Source organism: Epinephelus lanceolatus, chromosome 4 (genome assembly GCF_041903045.1).
Source record: "Epinephelus lanceolatus isolate andai-2023 chromosome 4, ASM4190304v1, whole genome shotgun sequence".
In the NCBI taxonomy this organism is placed as follows: domain Eukaryota; kingdom Metazoa; phylum Chordata; class Actinopteri; order Perciformes; family Serranidae; genus Epinephelus; species Epinephelus lanceolatus.
This window is the reverse complement of record NC_135737.1, coordinates 28854475-28880751: the sequence shown is the minus strand read 5'-3', so window position 1 is coordinate 28880751 and position 26277 is coordinate 28854475. Positions and strand designations below refer to the sequence as shown.

General features: G+C 40.3%; 1 protein-coding gene across 2 annotated transcripts in view; it reads right to left on the bottom strand.

Moving 5' to 3' along the window:
* Window positions 1-25669, bottom strand: part of limk1a (LIM domain kinase 1a) — a 72677-nt gene extending 47008 nt beyond the window's left edge. Inside the window, exons 1-2 of one of the 2 annotated variants that reach the window (XM_033631339.2) lie at window positions 25418-25669; window positions 18600-18699 (exon numbers count right to left, since the gene is read on the bottom strand). In XM_033631339.2, the coding sequence (XP_033487230.1) occupies window positions 18600-18699; window positions 25418-25475 (158 nt within the window). In that variant the 5' untranslated portion in view covers window positions 25476-25669. Of the gene's footprint in view, window positions 1-4453; window positions 4652-18599; window positions 18700-25417 lie in introns of those variants that run through there. The other variant, XM_033631340.2, reaches the window with a different exon arrangement.
* Window positions 25670-26277: the final 608 nt, after the last annotated feature.

Here is a 26277-nt window from a genome sequence, read left to right as displayed (position 1 = left end):
GTATCATAATTTTAAATATGTAAAAAGAATCATTATAAATATATTTTTCCCCCATTTTTTAATAATAATTTTCCGAATCTAATTTTTTCTTTCTTTTTTTTTTTGCAATTTGTGGGACATTTAATACCAAGTTGCTCATTGCCTTTTTTCCATGTTTCTGAAAGAAATTGCATCAATTTGCTCAGGGGTCATAGGTCTCAATACTTCCGCAAGGTGTCTGAAAGCGGCAAAAGAAAAGTCTCGTTCAAAGGGTTAATTGATATTAAAATGTCATAAATTAACCTTTCAGAAGTTTTAAAGATGCTATGGAATGGGAAGAGGGATTTTATGACTTTTCTCTAATAGTAGTATTTCATTGTAAAATCTCAAAATAATTGGTGTCTACAATTTTTTTTTTTTTTTTAAATAATCTGTCTCTTGCATGAACATCATCACGATCAGGATAGCAGAACCAACAACACATACATTATGTTTCCAGTTGGGATGCTCAGAGCAGAGGATTCACTGTTGGACGACCTGGACGACACGGAGAAATGCAATTTCAACTTGGCTATTTAACCAGGATTTTGAGGCGTGGTTGAAACTACACAAGGCAATGCACATGAGGTTCGGTGTATTTTATGAAAAAGAGATTTTCAAACTCGGCACGATGGGAATCAAGTCGGTGGATTCCCACATGCAGAATGAGAAACACAAAATCAAAGAAACCCCCCAACAAACGCCGGGTATTTCCCAGCTCTGTTCTACCCTCATCTCCATCTCAAGATAAAAAAAAGTTACATCTTATGTTGTCCCTTACCCTAAGTAATTAATGTATGTTTATGTTTTTTTCTTCAGTTATGGTTTTTGTAAAATTGGTCAAGCTGCATTAAAAAAAGGTTTAAATCTAACTTGCAACAAGCTGAAGCAACCCTGAACAGATTAATGTTTCAAGTCTGATCAGATGCCAAGAGACAGCACAACAGTTAGTAATGTGCCACCTAATTATAAAAAGCATCTAAACTAATCTATTCAATAATTCTTTAAAGTCAGAGTGCAGGGGTTTTCATTGGTATGATAAAGTATCTGAAAGTGTCTGAATGCTGACAAAGACACAAACTTTTTATGCAACAGTCAAGGTCGAATATGAAACTGACAGGACTCAGGAGGAAATGAGGGTGTTAATCTTCCTTTCTTTAATCACAGCCAGGGTTTTAGTCTGGAGTTCATCTGGTGCAAATGTGACAAAAATGAATTTTCGAAGTGTGATTAAGGTATTGTAAAGCGAGCCAAAGGTTAGAGCTTGGGAACAGGTGATTAATCAAAACGCGCCGACACACAGGACGACTCCTTTCTCCTCTCTGCAGATGTTATCAGCAGGTATGAACCCTGGTGACGTTACGGCGAGGAGGATGAGGAGTTCTTGGGGGCGATTCAAAGCAGTGTCATTGAATGAGTGCGAAAAGAGAATAGTAATCACACTGTTGAGCTTCAATCAATAATCTAACAGCTTGTAGTGCAACAATGACATTAGATAAAATATTGAATATATATCAGAGTTTATGTGATGGACAGGAGGTGACACAGCAGAGCTCTTTCTCTGACTAAGTTCACTCTTTACTGACTCGGTGAGCCTTTTTTTGATTTAAAAAACCCTACAAGATAAAATTATATTCCTGTAGCTATACAACACATTTTATAGTGTCAAATGCTGAAATATCATTATCATTCCAAGGAAAAAAGAAGGAGAAAGAGACCTCTGCGAAAAAATTGGCTTCTAAAAAACACCTTCTGAACAATAATAAACACTGAAGGAATTCTAACCTGGAGAATTTTCAGCTGGTTGCAATCTGCAGTCCTCAAAACTTGATGCAACAAAATCGCCCTAAATCTTACATGCTGCTCCTTTATTACCTTTATTATGTTGTGCACCATCTCTGTCTACAGTTGGATCAATAATTGGGTGATCACAATGTAAAAAGAGAATAACAAATGCAATCTCAGAAAACAAGACAAACCACATGACACCACAGTTACTGCAAAATGCAATACGAGTTGTGATTTTAGTGGAAATGGTCATTTCTGCATTTCACTTTCACCAAGAGAAAAAAAGTGATTATGTTTTTTTGCTGGGGTCGGTAACAAGCACACATGTTCCCTTACGTCTGGGATATAACTTGTAGGCTGCAGCATCTCTGTGGCACCACAGTGCTTCATTTATAGCGGTGTGTTCCAATTTTTCTTAATCTTTATTGAAAAACTGCATCTCCTGTCATTTGGACATTGCATTTGGCCATACTGAAATTTCAATATCATTCTCAATAAAAAAAAAAATATAATGCCAATTTCATTTATAATATTATTTCTGGTTTCGTTGCTGTAAAATAAAAAGTAAACATCCAGTGAGATGAACAAAAAGAGATTTCCCCTTTGACAGCCTGGCTGTACTGGATAACATGCTTATCCACACACACACACACACACACACACACACACACACACACACACACACACACACACTGCAGAGTCATCCCTCAGTATTATGACTCACATACGTTTGGTTAAAGCTGATGATGTATAATATCACAACGGAAACAGTCAGTGATAATATAGTCCACACACACACACACACACACACACACACACACACACACACACACACACACACACACACACACACACACTGTCAGTCACATGTGCCACAGCAGGGTTTGATTCATTGTTCTGCTCTGACAAAAGAGGAAAGTCCCTAACGAATATGAGTTTTAGGATCCACAGACACAGAAGTGTGAATAGTGAGCGCTGCATCATTGGAGAAGTGAGAGACAATTAAAGGAGAAATAAACAAACATCTAAACCCACAAAGTGACATGTTTCAGTATCTACATCCCCTCTGACACTCTGTACACTACCAGATACTGTACATTTGAACGAGGACATTTTTGGTGTAATTTAAACACTGACTGATGAAGTTTTTGTTCTTTACATTTCTGTCAGTTTTTTCAGAGCTTCTGTGTGAAGACATGAGGGGAAGTGAAACAAGGTGTCAGCTGATCCACCTGACTGATCACACAAACACACAGCACATCATCAGTGCTCATATATTTAGAAGACTTTGGTTACTGCCTGAAACAACAAGGGGGGGATATTGAATATAAAACAGGGTTTATCAGACCACACTTACATTTTTAAGTGGGCTCTTCAATTCAATTAAATTTAATAGAACTTTATTTAACCCGAAGGAAGTTCTTGTGCCAGAGAATGCTTCAGATTACGGTGGCACTAAGTACAGTCCCCCAATTCTAACAATTCACAACCAGACGGCCAGTGGGTTCCCTGGGTCAGGGTCACTCACTGGGCCCAGTTTTAGAACAAGAGTATTAAAGATCTGGTAAAATGTACAAATATACAAGATAGAAGTGTTTTCAAGGAGCAAAAACAAAAACCAGTGCCTAATAGAGTAACAACAGAGGTACGATACACACATATTACTAAAAACGGTAGGAAAAATGTTATAATTGTTTTAGGAATTATGCATGACTGATATTTTATAAAATAACATAGAAAAAGGAATCTCACATATCCCCTGCAGTACTCTAATGTACCCCATGGGGGACTCGTGCCCCCATTTGAGAGACAATATCTTTAATTAATTTATAAATAATTAATTAAAAAAAAAAATTGCAGAAAAATCACTAATGATAAGCAATTGTGAATTATTATCAAAATTTATTCTAGGAAATAAGAAAATACCATTTGATAGAACTTGCTTTACTTTTTTATTTGAGAAATCAAAATAAAATTGTGGAAAAATTCACCATGATCTCAATTTCAAGTGTATTCCCAATAAATTTAACAGCAGAACTTCAACTATTAGTCAGTTCATCGATTAGTCGATTGAAAGAATAAATAATTATCAACTTTTTTAATTGATTAATCTTTTTTTTTTAAGCAAAAATGCAAAAAGTCTGATGGTCTTCAAATTCTGAAATGTGCTACTTTTCTTGCTTTTACACATTACAGGCATGGTCACACAAAGGTCATGTGCTTTATAGTAAATTTTCTGGACTGCTAGTTGGACAAACGAGACATTTGATGACATCACCTCATTTTATAGACCAAACCATTACTCAATTAATCAAGAAATAATTTGTCAGAATACTCAAGAACTAATATAATTGTAATGGCCCTATTCAACAGACTGCAAAATGGACAGAGTTAAAAAAGAGACTAAAAGTCCTAAAAGTGCTCAGAACAATGGAGAATTTGAACATCCATAATTCCATGACACTAAACAAACTCAGTTTCCTGAGGAAGACCATGAGATTTAGACGAAAGTCATGGAACAAGCCGGTAAGTTGACCTTGAGTTAGGACTGTTTAGTTAAAGTTTCACTGTGTGAGGCCTGAGCTGCCCATCCTCACACTATTTACTCAGCAAACATCAAACCACGTACTTTCACTGGTCCACTTACTTTCTGAGTCTCTTCTTGCTGCGTTGGTTCTTTGCTGACATGTCACCCGTGGGAGCGGTGGTCTTGTTTTGACAGTCAGAAGACAGACTCATGTCAGCAGCTCTGACGTTCAACTCGACCAGCCTTGCTGTCACAACCATCACCGACTCTGCCTCTCTGTTCTCTTTCTCTCTCTTCCTCTACTTCCTCTCTCAGTGCAGCTGCACCAAGGGGTCACGGTTCTCCATCAACTATTTCCTGTCCTCTGTCCCTCCCACCTCACGGCTACTTTTTCTATTTAACCTTATTAGAGCCGCCCTTGTAATGTGAACCCCCTCCACTTCCTGCTAAAATTCTGGTGGCACAAATTAAATTTTCCAATGATCCATCATCTATTAAAGCCTTCCATCTCCTCTCAGCTCATTTTATTTACCGACCTCCTCACAGGAGCCCCGAGGTGCTTTGTTTTCTGAGGGTAAGATGACGCTGAGCACCTCACCCCAAATAACACTACAGTTATCACATAAGGTGAGATCTGTGGAGAACTTAAGCCTCATTCAAATCATGCAGCCTCAGACAAACCATCTGAGTCAGATATCGTCTCCACTTCTTTCTGCATCATTGACCAACGGCTCAGGTTAAGTGTGTTGGTATGAGAGTACACTGATGGCAAATAAATAAAAAGAAATTGCAGCACAGTAATGTTAAATATGTTTCAGATAGATTAGACACATTGTCAGTCAGTCCAAACACCTAAGATATTTCAGTTTAATATCATATATGACAAAGAAATCCTCAAATCCTCACATCTGAGGCCTGAAAATGACTAAAATATGTAATCAATAATCCCTTTACAAAATAGTTTACAATAAATAATTAGATTCCCCACTGATCAACAAATTGATGCAGATAAACATCACTCACACTACTTTTTTTTTTTTTTTTTTTTTTTTTTTTTTTAATCAAAGCTCCTAAGCTGTGGTTATTTATTATCCTTCTGTGCTAACAAGCATCCGTAACAGTTTCATAATAACTTTACTGTCTTCAGTCCCACCTCATTAACGTCACTGAACCTCGACGCTGTCAGAGTTTAGCATCGAGGTTTTGCTTTAGGATTTATTTTTATTGACTCAGCTCAGTAAACAATCGACACTCAGGAGCTATGAATCATCCGACGTGTCCCGCAGCTTCTGTCACCAGGCAGAGTTCATCTGTGGGTAGAAACAGCTGAGTCACTGCAGCCCTTTATGCTCACTGTACTCCACTGTATCACAGAGCTGGAAGCAAAGATGTGGTGCAGATGAGCGTTCGCTACACCCACCAATGATTCTGCTTGTTATTATTTTGTGAGCTTTTGTTTGCTTTAATCTTTTAACTCTTCAGACGATGCATCATAAAGAGCAATTTTTCTGGAGACGATGGCAGTAATTTTGCTCCTGCAGACTGAGCCAGGGTGTAAAGGGACAGATGGAGGCAGCGGAGGAGCTGCAGGATTTGTGTCAGCTTGTCCTTGAGAAAAGGCAGCTTTCCCTGAACAGTTTAAACTCATTTTTTCATTAACAGCTGTGTTTGTTGATGTGACTACACCTAATATGACGCCAGAGAAAACACTGCGTATGTTCAAAAAACACATCAGATGAGCACTGGATGTAAAAAAAAAAAGAGGTTGTTAGCTGAAGTCCTAACGAAGCACAAGCCTTTGTAGTCCTTTGGGAGAACCGTTGGGGCAGCAACTGTCAAGCAGAAATAGTTTTATTGGGAAGAGGACAGTGCTGCACTGTACTGCAGAGAGACTGCAGCACAGGTCCAGTTTTCAGAGCCGGAGTGCATTAAACATATTGACGAGACGGTGATTCTCAGTGTTGCTTTAACTCATTTAATGCACATTTTTAAGCTGTTTTATTATTAATAAATGGAAATGAACATTAAGAAATTAATGTGCAATAATCAGGTGATTGTACATTATGTAATTTGATGACTGACAGTAGCAGGACAAGAATATAAAATGCTAGTACAGGAAACCAAAGGGATCACGATGCTAATAAACATCAGACTAGGAATCCCTCTCATTACTCATTCCCACGAGGCAAGAGGGGTTGGGACTGACTCCAGAGTGCTATCATAATGATGTTACACACCTTCTCGCTCCATCTGGTGTCTTTTCTCAAATGTCAAGAGCTACTTTAACTTAATCCCCTCGAATCCACAGTGAATGCAATAAACCTCACCCAGGAGATCCTTGATGAGCGCTCTTACTGGGAAGCACCTAGAGAGCCTTCAGTCTGAGGCCTCTTCTCAGAGACAATGAGTGAATAAATAATATTAAATGGTGAAATACTTTGTAATTCAACAGAGAAGCACATTTTTAGTCACACTGCAGAACTGTCAGGAAGGTAAAGTACAAAGAGACATGACAAGGGTGAGGCAAAGAAAGTAACTTAAGAGCATATGAATGAAGACTTGAGCAAGTGACAAAAAGTGACAGGACAGTAGAAATTAACGACAGCTTTAATCGCACAGGCAATTTACTGATATCCCCTCAGTAGAGGTCTTATCGAGCCTTGTAATAAATCCTGATCCTTATGTGAGGCTGAGACTTTACTAGGTAACAAAAGTCAGGAACTTTAGTAAACCGAACCAATGGTCTTTCTATCAACCTATGGTATGATGTGTTAAGAAAATTACAATTGGAGAAACAGGCAGGGATCTTGAGTTGGGTAGCATTTGACCCAGGATTTGAACCTGCTAAGTTGGATATGAGATTTAAACTGTGGGCCAGAGGTTGTGCACAGAGCCCATTGGTCTTGATTCTCACGCCTTTACCAAGATGTGAACCCTGGCTGTGACAAATGTTCAAGATGTGTCCAAGCCTTGAAAAATACTGGAGGGATGTTTTCCGATCCTTATTCTCTATCCTCAACTTTGACCTGCAACCCAACCCACTGGTTGCCCTCTTTGGCACAACTGGAGAGGATGACGTAGACCTGACTCCGATCCAATGCCGTGAACTATCTTTTGCCTCTCTGCTGGCCAGACAGGCAGTTTTAATCAGATGGAGGGATGCTGCCCTGCCCAGTGGCTCAAGGACAGTATGTCCTGCCTTGATCTTGAAAAGATCCGCTTATCAATTAGTAACTCAAATAAAAAATTCCAGAAGGTTTGGGGCTGCTTTCCGAAGTACTTTCAGAGCTGCCAGTTAAACTGAAGACTGTGTTTGTTTCTTGTTCTTGGTGCTTTATGTCAGTGTACACTCTGATAAAGTTCCCCATCATTCTGTTACTGCCTTTTACATAGACATCCCTCCTCCTATCTTTTAAAATTGAACCTGACCTTCAGCTCATCTGTCTTTTTTTTTTTTTGCACTATTCAGGAGATGGAGGACCGTCCTACTGGCAATATTCCGACTGTTATTAGGGATCAGGGTATGAGGAGGACTGTGATTTGAGTTCAAGCTTTGTTCCCCATTAAACATATGCTTTAAGTTTAATACCTGCTGCGAACATGCTTTGTGTGATCCTGTTAAACTGAATAAAAACATTCTTCTTAAAAAAAAAAAACAACATAAAAAAACAACTGTGGGACAAAGGAGGTATCACGTCTCTCTGTTCGATCACCTCCAATGGAAATTTCAGAGCTATCACAATATATCAAAGACATTTGGACTAGGAAAGAAGGACTTCTACAGATACCTGCAAGTTAGGGACTACTTCAATCAAAAACTCAAAGCTCAAAGATAAATGAACACAACCTTATCACTATATCATCATAATGGGCCTCATTCACAAACAGTGCGTACGCACAAATCTGTGCTTAAACTGTGCGTACGATCGTTTGACGCCCAAATCCGGGATTCATCAATATTTTCTTGCCCGAATTTGTTCTTACTCTGCGAACAAATTTAGAACTGCCTCAGACCATGCGTACGCACAAATGAGGAAGGCCGAACTGACTTAGAAAATGCAAACATACCTTTTAAGTACATGCAGAGTTTATAAAACCACATTCATGAAAGAGATTTAATTAACATTTTTTAAAATAATTAATTTACTAATATATTGGCCAAATGGATTAAATTACCATGAAATTGACACACGTTCACCCTCATCATTGTGACAATTAAAATATTAACAATAACATGAACAGAAAAACTATCACTCCATCAGCGTGCAGATGATCAGTAATGCCGACTGCCATATCCTTAAGGCTGTGGCCCGCTGGCCAGGAGGCACCCACGACTCATTTATTTTGCAAAACAGTACAGTGGGAATGCGTTTGGAGGCAGGGGCTGTGAGAAGTGGATGGCTTGTTGGTGAGCATCTTTTGTTCTAGTCTTTTAGTTCAATTGTTTTAAGTTAGTATTTTCAGTAAGTCTCTATTCCGTTAATGTTAAAATGTTATATTGTTTGGGTGACCGGGCATATGGCCTTAAAACATGGCTGATGACACCATACGCAAACCCTGAAACCCCTCAAGAGGTGCACTATAATAACATACATGCCCACACACGCGCCGTAGAGTGCACTTTTGGCGTGCTTAAGGGCCATTGGATGTGTTTGGATGAGATACAGCCGGTGGCAAACTACTTTATACCCCTGAGAAGGTGTGCAAGATCAGCCTGGCATGCTGTGTCCTCCACAATCTTACAATGACCCATGGCATTCCTGTATGACCCGGCACCATCGCTTCTAACAAACTGTGAAATTTACTACTTCTCTCCTCGCGTAACCGCTTCCTTCATTCATGAATCAACTCTAGGCAAGCGGTTTCCTTATATGGAGAAATAGGGGCGTGGTAGTATGCTGATTGCAGATTGCGGACACACGCCTGTCAATTTAGAATGGTTGTGATTTACTAACATACGCACGGTGGTGAGAACTAAATTGGCCGGTACGCACTTGTCATGAATCCGACGGTGATTTTGCGCAAGTGCTTATTTTTTGCGGAGAGTAAGAACATTTCTGCGCAGATATTAGTGAATGAGGCCCAATGGGAGTAATAGTTAGTTTCGAGATTGTACAGAGGTATCCAAATTTCAAAGAATCAATCTACAACATATATTAACAAATATGGGAGAAGGAATCGGACACACAAATAACAGAGGAAGACTGGACAGAGATATGTGAGACTGCAAACTCAAGGCTCCTTAGGAAGTTTGGTTGGAAAACGTTGTGCGATTCATCACTCCTGGACTAACAGCACTGTGAACAGGCCTACAGAGACAGGGCTTCTGTTGGAGGCAATGCAGAACCTCACTGGCCAATCATTATCATGTTTTCTGGGCATGCCCAAAAACACTGGCTGACTGCAGCTGAGATTCATGAGATAGCTGGGATGGATTTAGTCTACTCATTTGTTAAAATTATACTTAGGAAAAATACCTGAAAGTGTCCCACACAAGGATAAATATTTATTAAAGATACTTTTGGCAAGTAGCAAGAGAGCCGTGACTCGCAAATGGTTGCAGGTTCCTCCTCCCTATACCACAGTTTTTGAAAGTTAAAACAAGATTAAACTGAAGCAGGATGTCAGCCTGTAAACTGCGATGGATGTTTAGGTTTTAATTTCAATGCTCACTAACCTGTGGGTTTGTTCTCTGACTGTCTGAATGTTCCTGTTTCTTGTCCCATCTGTGTCCCGTCTTCTCCTTCTTTGTGATGAAATCTAATTTTCCTCTGAGCAAAGAATCGAGGGCTGTCTCTTGTTGATATTTACACTATTTTGCCACCATCTGTGGTGTTGCTCCAGTCTGGGGGATGTTTTTCCACCACACTTCTCAGAGAGTAGTTCAAAACCACTGCAGAATATTTTCTGGTCATGTTTACTGCTCCGTTCTTCTTCTGTTTATTATAAACAAACCACTGCATCGCAGCCGCAGTAATTGTGCCACTGAATTTTTATCCCAGCAAATTCATCCCTGCACCTCACGACTGTGTGTGTCAACAAATTCAAAATGGAGGTTGTAGTCAGTTCATGCGACACAAGAAAAAAACAAAAGACCAACAAACAAAACTATATTTTGTGGAACACAGAAGATGACTTGAGGAGTCTTATAACCTGAGGAAGACAGGTTCTCTGTAGTCTGCTGGTACGACACTGGATACTTGAATAAAATGGATCCCTTGCCAGACTGCAGCAGGGTGAACACGCTGTTGCTGGGGCGGGTTTTGTCTTCTAGCATCCTTTTGGCTCCACACAGGCACCTCATCTTATCAGTATCACTGATGCTCGGTAGATGGGTACCAGTGATTTTCTGTCCTACATAAACCGTGCCAATGTGTAATTCGGGATGTACCCATTCAGTCCCCCCCCCCCCCCCAATACTGATCAGTGTCAATCAGTACTGATTATCTGCCGATACTGAGCCTAATCTGATACTTCTATTTCTCTGGTAATACAGCTGCAAATTGCTACTTCTGTTGCATCCGAGCTGTTCCTAAATGTTTTATTTCTTATTTTTTACAAAAGTAGGCTATAAAATAACAAACCCTCTCTGTAATCTGTTTCATCTTGTCGCTGCCTTAAGAACATTTCTTTCTCCTTTTAAAGCACCCTCCCTGAGTCACATGAATGAATTGCACTCTGTTGAGTGCTTATTTTGTCGTCTGTACATCTTTTGCGAGGAGTACATTAATAAATTACTCTCATTGACTTTTTGCTTGCTTTTGTTGCACTTTGAGTAGCGTAGTGAGTGTGTCGTCACACAACAGACTGTCAGACTGAGTTGAAATGAAACCAGTGCACATTAATGAGGTGAATAACATGGGTGTAAATCACCAGTTTCATCACGATACGATATTTGGTGATATTGACGAGACAATTTTGATTGACAGAGCAGCTTAAGTTAGTGGAGTGAGATGCTTGTCCAGTGTTTTATTTTATTTAACAGCTTTGTCTGTTGACTGTATTTTTCCACACTGCTGATTTATTCCTGAGTAAATAACGTTATCCTCATTGTCTTTCTCTTGGCACGGAATTTCAAATTAAAGGCATATGCTAAAGATGACGATACGGATCTATGTTTTCACTTTGCATCGATGATACTGGATTGTGATCATTGACTCGATATATCAATCCAGATCAATGGTTACACCCCTAGTAAATCATATAAAAAGTCTCATATTGTGTTTTGCTGTTGTTTATGGCGTGTGGTGTTTTGAGTTCACACCCTGCTCATACACACATGGAGGGCTCAGTGAGTTTAGAAGACGGACAGTGGAGAGTGGGAGAGCTGACCATGGCTGCACTTGTTGCGTTGCTGTGCATTAAAGCTTCATGAGTAAAAACACCTGTGTGACAGCTGAAGCCAAACAAAGATTTGGACTGGGGTCTATACAGCTCAATATGCTGATACTTATGGGTTAAAAAGTGCCTTGATCAGCCCCACTAATGATCTCTGAGATCGGATTGCGACACCCCTATTTGTAATATTTCCACAGGTCAAAGCAAAACTACATCCTATCACAACACCACAAAATTACGAAAATTACTATAAAAGCCAAGTTGGTAGCTCAGCAGTCAGCACTTCAGAGGACACAGTCTCTGTTGTGATCCACAGAGAGCACAGCTGAGCTCTGGGACAAACAGACGTCAGAAAAAAACAGCCAATGTGAAAACAGATCTCAGAGAGAACACGGCCACATTTTCCCATGAAGGCTACTGTACGTACAGAGCTGCTGCTATTTTCTGAGCAGTGTTTTTTTTCCTCCACCCATGGGACACCCTTCAGTTTCAAACAACACTCTAGGCACTTCAATTTTGCATTCCCCTCTGCTATTACCATCTCCACTTCCTTTCACTGGAGTAATGCTCCATGGCAGCATCAGGCCCTGCAGTTGGACATTTTTTGTTTGGATTTAAGCTCCATTCCCCCGTCCCACTAGTCAATTTTCCACCGAAGTCTTGCCTGACTAGCGAAGCCGCCTTAAATCCTCCTTTCTATGACAATCCTGCTCCTCCCTCAGGATTTGGATCTGGGTCAGAAAAAGATTCCCTCTAATTTATAGGCACGGAGTGGTACGCATGGAAAAATCAGGATGATTCCTAAGAGGATGAAACTCTTTCTAGGAGACTACAACTCTCCTTTTCTACAGACTAACTTGCTTCACTCCTCTTAATTAAACAGTTCTGGTGTGTGTTGTGTCACTACATGGTGGGCAGAAGCCTAAGCTGCAGGCTGATATCTGACACCTCAAACAGTGTGTGAGGGAGCTGGCACCAGGCTCAGGTCTGCACCAGATAATGGTACAGTTACAAAGACATGCAAAGTAGTGCTTTTATTTTCAGTCAAATTACAAAGTGCATAAATATGCAAACAAACTAAAAGGCTTGAAATGAATTCACACACATAAGAGAAATGCAAACACTTCAAAAAAGACACCCTGCTGAGACAAACTGCAATCCTTCGTCCATGCTGAGGCAGCCAGATGTAACACACACACACACACACACACACACACACACACACACTACACAGAACTATTGTGGACTCTGCCCCGTGCCCAGATATCCTCCTCAGATTTCCCATTCAGACATCCAGCTGGGGGAAATCATTAATGACACACTATGCGGTGAGTTTTTCCACAGAGCTGCGGTCGATCTGCCGACCAGCTCGGATTAACAGAGTGAAAGGAGGAGTGATGTCGACGATGGGAGTTGGACGTTTATCTCCAAGAAGTGAAGCAAGACGAAACAAAACATCAGCTTATCAAAAGAAATAATAAATAAAACACCACATTTTAACAGCTGCATCTCATGAACATTTCAAAGAGTCACATAAAACTACTAAATGTGCTATCAGTGAAACATGGCTCTTTTGTAACATCTAGTGGCAGCTGCCAACAACAGCAAACTCAAAGCTTAAATCCTGATTTACTGATACAGTACTTTAGAGATCAGATACCCAGAGATGAATGACATAGTCATTGCTATTAATGTGTTGCAATTTTCAGCACTATAAGTCCTAGGTAGTACCCTCAATCCAGCACTGAAATTAAGGCCCTGAAGTTTGAAAAGGAAAAAAAAAATGTTGGTGTGAAGTGAAAAAGAAGTGACCTCTGTACCTCGCTCTACTACCATAACACACCCGAATCTCAGAATGCACTTCTGGCGATCAGGTTGTATTATGGGTGATGAATGCACCAGGTTTTGACTAGGAAGAAAAATATGTGGAATAAAACCAACGATACTGTGGTTCTGCAGTCTACTGTCTATTCATGCACAGAGCTAGTAAAATATTTCTGACTGCACCTTTAAATTATTTATAGCCTTCTCTTTTCAGGAAGTAAAGGTATGAACCACATGCAGGTTGATTTCTGAACCTCCTGCTCGTCTGACACAAAGTCAGCTGGATGAAAGATGTGTGAGACGGAGAGAAAGAGGTGGAGATATTACATAAGATCAACAGTAACAAAAGCTGCAGCAACATCAACAACTGTGTCCTATAAATAATATAAACAACAGCCTGGTAAAAACTGCCCCACTTTCAGAGTAAACATCTCCTCCTGACTCAGCTTAATGAGATTATCAGCACTGATGGGACGCATCGTAAAGCTTGGTAATAATGTTGCTGCAGTGTCATGACATCGTAGAACAACACACAAATACTGGCAGGCAGTGGCATGATGGGAAACAGGAGCCGTCACTGTGTGAGAGAAATACTACCAGTTTCTGGTCATTTAATGTCAATTTCCGTTGTACCGAAGGCTACGTACATGTCATAATAAATATTTGTTTTCATTTAATGAAGCGAAATTCCACCATTAACACTGTTTTTATTCTTAGGGCATCAAAATAATAACTATAAGAATCTAAAATTGCAGTTTGTGTGTTAACGAATCGATGGCCATTAGGGTGCCTCCGCCATCTGTGAATCTCTGTTCATTCATGAGCTCAAATGCATCATGTTATCTGACCTGAGGTGACTGTATTGATCTGGAGATTCAATGACGCCTAAACTTCAACACTTTCTTTTAAGTCCAGGCAGGGCAACAAACATGTAGCACTAACAATCATAGAGACAAATAAGGTGAGAGCTCCTCGTAAAAGATGTTAACAGAGAGAATGTGAGGAGATGTGATAGATTTTAATCTGTGTGGTTATATCTGTGAAAAAATGTTTGTTAATGACTAGGGGTGTAAATCACCAGCTTCATCACGATACGATATTATATCTATTTGTTCGGATGACGATACGATGTTTGCTGATATCACAAAGTCTGTCACAATACGATTTTGATTCGATTCGATTCAGGAGCCTGCGATCGATATGACACCATATCATATGCCCATCTAACACAATCATTTACATCAACCCACAAAAACAACTAGAATATGATTTGACCATTTCATTTCTGAGCTCTGTTTGTTGTTTGAGCGGAGGCGCGCTTGCCCAGAAATGGTGACACAGACATGCTATGTGAATTTCAAAATAAATGTGTATCTTTAAGATGACGATATGGATCAATGTTTTCATTTTGCATCGATGTAATCAATTGTTAATCAATGAATCGATGTGGATCGATGTATCGTTACACCCCTGTTAATGACGCTGTCGGCAAAGCAGTAATGACTGTGCTAAGTGGCTAATGGGCATGTAGCTACTTCCATGTTTCAGATGATACGTCATCTTTGTAGTCGACCAATGAAGATGAGTTTACATATCACCTTGGGTTCGTTCTTCACCTTCTCAAAATGATCCCATACTTTGGATTTCCTGTCCGACATGTTATTAAAGGGCCACTGTGTAAAATGGGTTGAAAACCATTGAAAACAGTGACATCAGTGGTCAAATTCTAGATTGCAGGGCTCACTCGCTCACCCCTCCCGTCGGGTAAATGACGGTGGCCTCGTAGGGACAAAAAGCCTTGCGCAGACACGAGTTTTTCAGGAGTAGGTCTATCTAGCGACAAGGTGAATGTTTATTTAGAAATCTAAGCCACGTTACGATATTGTAATGAATCCCTCACGAGCAGGAGACCAGAGTAGCGTTCAGGAAAAAGGCCAGTTTATTTGAGCCCTCCAAAAACTCCGGTAACACTCCAGGGGGTAAAAGACTCCGTCCCAAACTCTGACTCTTCTAGCGTAACACACACACACTCCATACACACATTCTCGTTTACAATACCAAGCGGGTACCCCCTCCCCTCTCTGCTCCACCAATCTCCAGCCCGCACACTGACTGACAGCGTAGCCTGTAAACAGAGCTCAGCTGTTTATTTAGCCTAGCAATATCTCCGGACTATAGTAGCTGCAATGGACGACTTTGAACGCAATTTTGAAGAGTTTCTTGTAGCGGACACAGACCCAGAGCCATACCTGTTTGAGCCGGAGCATTCAGATGAGGAACTTGGATGCTGAGCAGGCGAGACGAGAGGCTGAATCCTCCGCTCCCATTTGGCTGCACAGAATGGGATTCGGTGCTACTGCTACCATCGCTGGGGAGATATATCACCAGGAGGAAAAGCGCCGCAGAGAGTACATCACACGGAGTGAAGTTGCATCTTCTTTTCCTCGCAGATGATGGTTCGAGTTCATTCTCTCCTGCTGCGTGGTAAGTGTAGTCCATTCGCAAACTTTATAACTAAAAAAACATTTCACTACTCTCTATCGATGAACTACTAACACTCTCTGCTGTTTCCTCCTCCTTCTTCCTTCCTTCCGCTGTCTTCGTTGGTTTATTTATACACGCGAAATGCGTTCTCTGGCTGGCTGGATTGTCCGCTAGGGCTGCCTTACATACATGGTGGCGCAAGATGGCGACCTCTCTAAAGCAAGGCCCTTGCTATATATATATATATATATATATATATATATATATATATATCTATATATATATATATTTATATTGAGAGTTTTATATCGATAACACCCAACATGAGATTCAGTTTTCTGACGATACCTGCTGCCTCTACTTTCCTCTTTATCCAGTTAATGCAGTATATGGATTTATCACTTCCTGTCCTCCATCTGAATTTTGTGTGTCACAATAGTCACATGATTGCAAACAAGCTATTCATTCTCCACGGACAGGGGTCCTTTAATACTGCAGCAATGTGAAATAATTCAATAATGTTAAATCTAACTTTTGGTTTTGCAGCTCCTAAAATTCATCTTCAAATCGCCAGAATGTTGCTTTTTAGTCTTCACAGATCAGATTCATTCATCAGACAAGATTTGTGCTCCATCTTAAAAAAAACAACAATCATGACTCTGGTTAAAATCCAAACCATGTGAATATATTTCTTTCACACAGAGACACATGAAGTCTCACTGCCCACACACACATACACACACACTATGTACTGCAGAACAATTGATCAAAAATCCAACTGAGAAGGAACAGACAACAGTCTCCATATTCACACAGTCACTCTGCAAATAAGCTTTTCCATCTTCAGTCTAAAGTTATTTCCAAACGTGGCACCTCATGAAGAGAGAAACCTGCCTGAGCCTGAAACACAAACCTGTCTATTCTTCTCCTCAAACAAAACCTCTGCAATGTAAAACCAAACACACTGACTGCAGCGGCAACAAATGACACAACAGAAACTACTGTTCATATCTGCTGATAAGGAGAGGAAGTCTTGAATTCAATGTAATTAAAAGTATCCTTGATTGTCTTTGTCCAGGTGGTATCAGGTGTCTATATGTATACGGTTTTTAGAAATGTTAACTGGTTGTCAGGCTGCTCAGGTCTGAGAGATATTGTTAATAAGCTTGAGAGATATTGTTAATAAGCTTCTGTTTCTCTCAAGGACGCTACAGCAACAAAAATGACGGACTAAAGAGGAGAACCAGTCTGAATCTGATCACCCCACGTGACGCCTCTGGTCACAAAGATGAGCGATTTCACTGGTTTGACTTGAACATGTTTGAGAATCACGTCAGCCAGAGATCATCAGTTCACATCTGAACTGAATCCAATATATAAAGGCTTTTCTGAGCTCAGGCCTGACAAGGAAACCCATAAGAGATGACAAAATGACAAACACCAACCACAAAAAGACTCAAAGAAGAAAAGGACAAATTAAAGTAGATTTTCTCACAAAAAGACAAGACAGTGGCAGAGCGTATAGTCATGTTACCAGCAGAGTAAAAGGTCGACTGCCAGAAGAGGGTTTAAACACAGAAGACATTGTGAATTTGTGGACTACTGAAACCTTTACCAATAGCACATGCAGATGCAAATGTTCCTGATGTCATGCAAAAGGAAACCATGGCTCGATACAGCAGCAGAAAAAGTTCCCGATCCATTGAGGAAACGCGATTATTTTCTTTATCAATTCATCGTCCGATTACTTTCTTTATCAGTTCATCAGCTGATTATTTTCTTTATCAATTCATCGGCCGATTACTGTCTTTATCAATTCATCAGCTGATTATTTTCTTTATCAATTCATCGGCCAATTACTGTCTTTATCAATTCATCAGCTGATTATTTTCTTTATCAATTCATCAGCCGATTACTGTCTTTATCAATTCATCAGCTGATTATTTTCTTTATCAATTCATTGGCCAATTACTTTCTTTATCAATTCATCGGCCGATTATTTTCTTTATCAATTCATCTGTCGATTATTTTCTTTATCTATAAACTTATCGTCAAAAAAATTGAAAAAAATAAATAAATAAATGAATAAATAAAACTGATCAGAGGGTGAAATTTTCAAATTGCTCATTTTATCCGACCAACAATTCAAACTTTACTCAATTTGCTTTTAGAAATGGCAAAGAAAAGCATCAAATTCTGACATTTGAGAAGCTGAAAAGAACGAATATTTGGTATAAACGCCTGAAAAAAGATTAAAAAAATATTGATTATTTGCTGAACTAATCAAATTTTAGCAGCCAAACATCACTCAAACTGCCCGGTTTTGTTTATCAATGCTTCTTCTTGATTTGTGATTATTTATAATACTTTCTATTTTCTATAATAATTTTTATGGTCATTTCCTGCCTTTAACGGACAGCTGACCGTATAAAGGTGACAGAGAAAGAGAGGAGAGAGAGAGAGACGAGGAGATGAAGTGCAGCAAAGGGCTGATTAATTTTTCATCCTTTCATTCACTTGGGCAAGGAGACGCTCCATGGCTGCCCTTTAAAGACATGAACTCATGACGTCTGTGTGAACATGTTAAGGCTGGTGAACTGTGAGTCAGGGTCGAACGTACCTGAAGCAGACGGTGTGCCAGTCATTGTTGAGGGCCTGGAGGTACTGCTCATCATAGATCCTCTGTTTGCATCCCGCACAGACGGGCAAACTTCCTCCAGCTGTAACACATGAGACAGAGGTCACAGGACGAACTGATAGCCACTGTTTTATTGTTCATTATGCACAAAATCAATACCAGTTCTTTGAGGGGATGTAATAATTACTGATATGTGTTTTTGCATGTGATGATGATCCTTGTTCTTATCTCGCCTTCAATGCAAATCCACAACTCTGAGGCTCCAGATATCAAACACACATCGTCTCTGAAAATGCTCCATCATTGATGGCAGACAGCATGCAGCGTGAATATCAGCAACAGTTTGTCGGTGTGTCCACAGATGGATGGTTTTAATTAGAGAATCACTGCTGGTGTGTAACAATTCATTTTAAATTACCACATTTAGTCTGCCTCCAGTTCTAGTTTAAACAGCTAAACACTATTACTGCACATTATTTAATGAGTTTAGGTGATGTTTGTTCTACTGGATTGATTTGTTTCTTAATAGTACAGTTAAATCAAAATTGAGAAAGATATATATATATCATTATTACCTAAGTCCAATAGATTTTAAAGGAATTCTTCACCCCCCCAATGATCATTTGCACATCAATTACTCACCCCGTGTTCTGCTGAATTTGTGAGGAGAACTTTGTTTTCTCGCATGCCTCCAGTGAACGAAGAATCCAAAAACAAAGAAAATCCTTGATGAGTTAAAGTTAACAACAGCAAAACTACATTAAAACATCCATTTACAAACTCTCACACAACTAATGCAGTATAATCCAAGTCTTATTAATCCTGTGGTATATTTCCCAATCAGACAGCATGTTCGATGGGCAACTGAACTCAAAGTAAATCTTATCAATGCTCTCTTCCAAGCCAGGCTCCATGGACAAAAACAGTCATTTTACTTTAATTACTTTAATTGTGGGTCTACCACTCCCTCAGTTAGTTTGTTTCTGTTATTGTGTGACTATGATATTTGAAAGGGTTAGTTCAAAGTCACACAATAACACAAACAAACTAACTGATCGAGGCAGTGGTAGACTAGCAGCTACCATGTGCGGCAAGGTAAGATGACTGTTTTTGTCAGTGGGGTCTGGCTTTGAGGAGAGCTTTTAGTTCAGTTCCCTGTTGGAAAAGGTCTCTTTGTTTAAAAAGTACTGAGCATACAACTGGATAAATGAGACTTGGATTATACTGCATGAGTTGTGTGAGATTTTGTAAACTGATGTGTTGATATAGTTTTGCTGTTATTAAAGGTGGACCCCTATGTTCTTCAATTCATCAAGAATATTCTCCATTTGTGGATTTTTCTTTCACTCTGGAGGAATGCACGAAACACAAAGTTGTCTTCACAAATTCAGCGTAACACATTGTGACTAATTGATACACAAATGGTCGTTTGGGGGATGAAGTATTCCTTTAAGCCAGCAATTGAAGTTACTATCAATCATTCGAAAGAATCCTCCTCAGTATTTTTGCATTTCTATGACAATGAACCACATCATTTTTGGCAAAGACTGATATTTTTTGTACAACAGAGAGCAGAATATTCGGATGCATATGTGACACTAAAAGGACTTTGTTGTCATTGGAAACAGAAAGCCCAACACCTGTATATTTAACATACAGACTGCTCTCAAAAGTGCGTCAAAGATTCATGCGTCTTGTGGAAAAACAGAATCTTTTGTTTTCAGTAGATAAGTTTCTTCCTCTGACTCTCAAAGTTTGATTCCTTCCCCCATTCTCTAATGAGGAGAAAGTTAATTATGATTACAAAGTTTCAGGAAAAGAAGCACCTTTGAAGAGCTGGAACAATTAATTAAAGACAGAGAGAGCAGCAGTGTGTGTGTGTGTGTGTGTGTGTGTGTGTGTGTGTGTGTATTTTCTGCAGAGGAAGATCAGTTCAGGCTGAGGTGACAGCAGCAGCAGCAGCAGATAGCAAAGGGTAAGGCTTCATACAGCAGATATTACTGCTGCTGCAGTTCATTTGCCTGAGAACACATCACACGCCCTTCACATCCTGAGTAGGAGGCAGAGAGGCGGCGACACACTGACATGCAAAATAACAACAACTATAAACATGGCCGCTAGTTAAAACATGGTGATCTTTCCATCAGCAGGGATATAATCCATACGAGACAGAGGACAGAGCTGAAGATGAATACTTCAACTTCCTCGAGTAACTCCTGCACTATTCTTTCTGAGCATCCTTGCTGAGTTCCTCTGCTTTCACTGTTGAAATTTGTCAGTGTCTGTAAGTTCACATGCTGCCTGAGAGTCTGAACCTGCAGTGAACTCAAAAATAAAGTCACTCAAAGGCCACTTTGTCACATCAGAGGAACATCAAATGCATGCTGTCACCTTTTAAACATAAAAGATGATATTACTTCAAAATATCACGTCTTTAAGTTGCAACATAAGACTTGGTTTGAAGAGGTGTTAATCATAGGTTATCATTGTTACACAAAGCAGGGCATACTCTGTTACTTCTATAAAAAATACAGCAAAATGATAGGGGTGTAACGGTACACAAAAATCTCGGTTCGGTACGTACCTCAGTACACAAGTCACGGTTCTTTTTTTTTCGGTACAGTAATGAAAAAAACAGACAACTATTAAATATCTTTTACTTATTGGTAACCTTATTAAAACATACCACCACAGCAGTTAACTCTTTTACACAATTTTTGAATGAAACAAATATATATAAAATCCTGCTTTTCACATTGTTTGAATGAAAATAGAAATATAAAAGTGAAAAATAAAATCCTGCTGTTTTTTTAACACATTTTTTGAATGAAAAATCTAAATATACATTTCTGCTTTAACAGTTTTACTCAATTAAAATAAAAAGTATAGTGCAGCTGGTCAGCTTTAAAGCCTGCTCAGATTCAGTTTTACCAGGAACTTACTTAGCTTTCCCACTTTGTTAAAGTGCAGTAAACAAAACATGCTTATATCTAAAGTGCAGCTTAAACAATTTTACTCAACTCCAATGGCGTTGGTTATTTCTTTAGTGCGATGGTCAGGGAAACGCTCTTTCTTTTTAAACGACGACGATATCGCAGTTTGCACCAGATTGCTTTTTCTAGTCGTCCCGGTTAATGTTCAAACTCAGGTGGTGTCGCTTTAGATGCGTTATCATGTTAGAAGTGTTTCCAAGTTACATACCCGACCGCTGTTCTGCAGTGTCGTCACACTGCTTTTGTCTTGTCCACTTGTTTATTTCCATCTTTGTATTTTACCCTGAAACCAAAGTGTTCCCAAACGGAGGACATAAGGTTTGCAGGTGGGTCTTCAGGTTCGTCAGGCTCACTTGCCATGTTGTCAACGTGCGAGAATGCGCTGCACAAAGTGAAAGCGGAGATTTACGGGACTCGGTCCGTCGTTCAATTATGTCTGTCGGGGAACTAGATATTTTAAATGGTTCGGCTCGCAAAAACGGAATTAAAATAAAATAAAATAATATCCTGCGCCCAATAATTCGGTACAGGGTCGTGCCGAACCGAAAGTCGCGTACCGAACGGTTCGACACAAATACACGTACCGTTACGGCCCTACAAAATGATGATTGTCAATAAATCATGTTTCTGCAGTTCTGCACATCCACAGCAATATGCAACTGCATGCCATCTCTCAAATGCAAAACAGAGCTACAACAGCCCAGTTGCCAGAAGAAAGGTTTGGCACTGTACTTTACATTTCTGTAAATAGCAAATATGTTACATTTGCATGTTTCATGTATATCATATCAAAACAAGAGGAGAATGATGACGATGCGGAAAGTACATATGAAGCAGGGGAAGGTTACATAATGTATAAGTTGCCTTTCTGATCGGGAGGTAGAGGTGATGGTGGATGGTGGTGTGTCACCTGGGCAAGACGCCTGCCAGGCTGAAGACCAATGTTTGAGTCACTGTTATGCATCCTGCCTTTTTTAAGCACCAAACATAGGTGCTTTTTTGGGATTCATATCTGTATTTCCTGTGGTCTTTTAACAACCAAACATGGGTACTTTTCAGTAACCTGTGGCTTTTTTTCCAGTGACTTTTCAGCTCCCAAATGTGGGTGTTTTTTTAGGGACTCGTCACTGTGTTTCAAGCGGCTGCAGTGTTTCCCACAGAATTTGAATCTATGTGTGGCAGCAGCTGATGGAGAGGGGTTGCTAACTTGCATTTTTGGATTTTTTGTGTGTAAGGCTGTGCTTCCTCTATAAATTCAGAGGTTTTTTGGGTCCCTGAATGCAGCACAGGTGGAACGGTTCATGTGTTTGAGTCTGTGGAGCTTTGAGTTGCCGGGCGGACAATGGATGAGTCGATCCGATCTGATCAGATCAGATCAGATTAGATCAATGGATGCCAGGAGCAGATGTTTGTGAGTGAAATCAAACTTTTAGACCGATCCAATGAACAGCTAAGTTTCACTTTCACTGCACCTGGTGTTCTGCTGCTCCATCTGTGACCACAGTGCGCCCTGCGCTACAAGAGTGTTAATTAATGAATAACCGAACGGTACCAACAGCGCTCCTAATTAATGGTCAAGTTCCAAAAACGGAAAATTAAAACGTGGCAGCAGATGTTGTAATCGTGGCAGGGCGCCACAAATAAAGGAATGGTGTGAAACCCTGGGCTGTTTAGGCGTGGAGAGCAGTTTGTTTTTGCCAAGACATCGCCACTTTTCCTGCCAGGATTGTGCCTCCTGAATGGGTATTAAGCCAGAACATCTTTTCCTGAACATAACTAAGTGGTTTTGTGTGACCTAACCAGGTGTTAATGACAGTGTTGTTGAAACACAAAGTTTCAATGTATCTGCTACATAATAATATGCAAAGATACCACGTATCCATGGTTTGCAGAAACATACAATGCCAACTTTTTGCGTGGCAACTGGGTTTGTAATTGACAGGTAAGATCAGTCATAGATCAGTTTAGAGTTCAAAGACACATCTGCTCACTGCAGCTCAGCATCTATGTATTGGTATCTGTATATCAATGTTTTCTCATGCGAGAAGTATCCTTGCATCTTTGATTATTCGTACATTAGCAGAGGTTTTATGCGGTCAGCTTGTTACTGTAATGCCTGAGAGAGCCGCCCTGCAGTAGTAGATTTATTGATCATATTGGCTGGTAGGCAGATCTGGTTTGTGCTAATGCCCCCTCTCTGCTCTGCCTTCACCTCAACCTGACTAATGAATATTATTCACCTTGTCTCTTCATCATGGGGCATGTTTCTCCCTGATAATTGTCTCCTCTTGACCTCTGCTGTCTGGACAGGTCTCAGAGAGGACACAAATACCTCAGTAAAGGCACACAAACACACCTCTCTCACACACTAACTAACCTGTGCAGGTGAACAGCTGTGTGTCCAATCCCTCCTAAAACTCATTACTCACAGAGACTCAGCAGCAGTTCCTCATGCAAAGTGAGTCATCGCATAAAAGGACTATTGTCCAGACCAGTGAACCTGACCGACAGCCACAGTGAACTCTGAATGTACAGCAATATCACATTTTATGCAAATATTTACCAAATAGTCACAGTGATACACAAATTATTAGGTCATAACTCGTTCAAGCAACTGTTCCCAACATTTATTCTCTAACCAGTTCAACCATACACTGTTTTCTCCTTGTTTTAAAGTCTAGAGAAGCAACAAAAGTGGAGGCAAAGAATAAAGAGTGATGGAAAATTACTTTGTGTACCATGTGTTTCTGTTACAACCCCTCAAAAATCTGCCCTCCACCTCCCCATCACTACCTAGTCTTTCCGGATTCATCATCCTCATCCGTCTCATCAGCCATCAGCTTCAGAGTCATCAGCCACCACCCAGTCTGCCAGTATCTGGACTCCATGGGGGGGCGGGATTTATCCTGCTGCAGCTCAGATGTCCCTCGATCGCAAGATATTCAGTACAAAAGAATCTGTATCAGACTTCTATCTTAAAACAGTATTAGTGTAACCCTGCTGCTGAGGCACTGACAAAACTTCAGATTGTAAATGGTTTATAAGGCAGCAGATGACTTAACCTGCTTCTTCAACAGCTTCTACTTTAGTGGAAAATTATGAAAAAAGGGCACATGTAATGAAAGTGGGTAGCTGAGTGGCTGAATGTGGAAAAACTGAGACATACTGTTGAATTTGCACATATTTTTCTGATGATATTGCCGGCTGTTCATCATTTGTTTTGTAAATGGATGAATATTTTCAGACTTCTTTAGATTAAAAAGGGGAAAAAATGAAGGAGTTGTTATTTATAGGTTATTATGTAGTGGTTTTACTGATCAAACTGTGCCATATGTGGCCCCTGGACTAAAATTAGTTTGACACCCTGCTTTAGAGGATGTTGGTAAAGATCATAACTTCCAAATTAAACTGTTTAATTTTGCATTAACACCCCAAAGAGTCCCTATTTTACCGTATTAATGTAACAACCAGCTCATGAGCAGAATATATTTGGCTATACTGGGTTAAATGAGCACTGATCATGGCCCGAGGGTGAACACACTGCATCCAAACATGACGGGTACATCAACATGGCTTCAGTTGCAGCACAATATGGACATGCAGCTTGACGCTGCCTGCACACGCACCACTCTGCTGCCTGTGTGTGCCTGACAACACACGACACCCAGAGTAGGAAAAATAGTGCCAAGCATATTGTTTACAGCCAGTTTCTGTGGAGCATCCTCAGTGTTTTCCGCTGTCTCTGCATCTCCCGCCCCGCCGCCGCCGCATGCACCCAGCGGCTCCTGACACCCAGCGGCTCCTTACCTTCCTCCTCTCCCATGCGTTCGTCCTTCCAGGTGCAGCAGAGCAGCATCAACCTCATTCACTCTCCGACACCGAGCTCCGGGAGAGAGCCAGTCGCCTCTGGTCGACAGATAACCGGTGTCCGACCACCACCGCAGCCCGCCCGGCGGTCGTGTTGCTGTGCGTCGGTCCCTCCCTGCGGCGGCCCACACAGCTTCCTCCTGCCTGCTGCACGTTTCTGCGGCGCTTCATTCAAGAGAGCTGCCGACCAATGAAGCTGCAGAGCCGGGGAGAGGAAGACACGGGCCGGCCAACAGGAACACTCCCTGCTTAATTAATGCGCTGCTTTGGGGGCGGGGTGGAGGAGCACAGTGCACTAAACACCACAGTGGGGTCAGTTAGTAGGCTACTGAATAACTACATTACAGGTTAGCCACAAATTTAATTCACAGCTATTTTACAATTTGAACTAGAAAAGGCAACTTTATAAAAAAAAATAATAACTGTGCTCACAATGGAACCATCTGAAATGACAAAGTTTAACATGTTGAGTCTTTAAAGCTCTTAAAACAATACAAATATATTTCTCATTTTCTGCTGAAATGTGAATTACAGCTGAAGATGAAGTACTGAAAGAGTTTAAAGTGCAGATGCTGTAAACAGTGGACTCTTAGCTGTAGTGTAGGGGAGACCGGGGCCAGGAGTGACATTGTTTAATAAAACCATCTTGAACTATCTAAATACAGTTTTTTATGTAGGTAACTTGCATGTGCTGTTCACTTGTTAACAGTCACTAACAGCTTTTACAAGCTACATTAGAGTCACAATACTGATTGAAACATTAAAGTCAGATGGTACATCCTGTATGAGCGATTGTAACA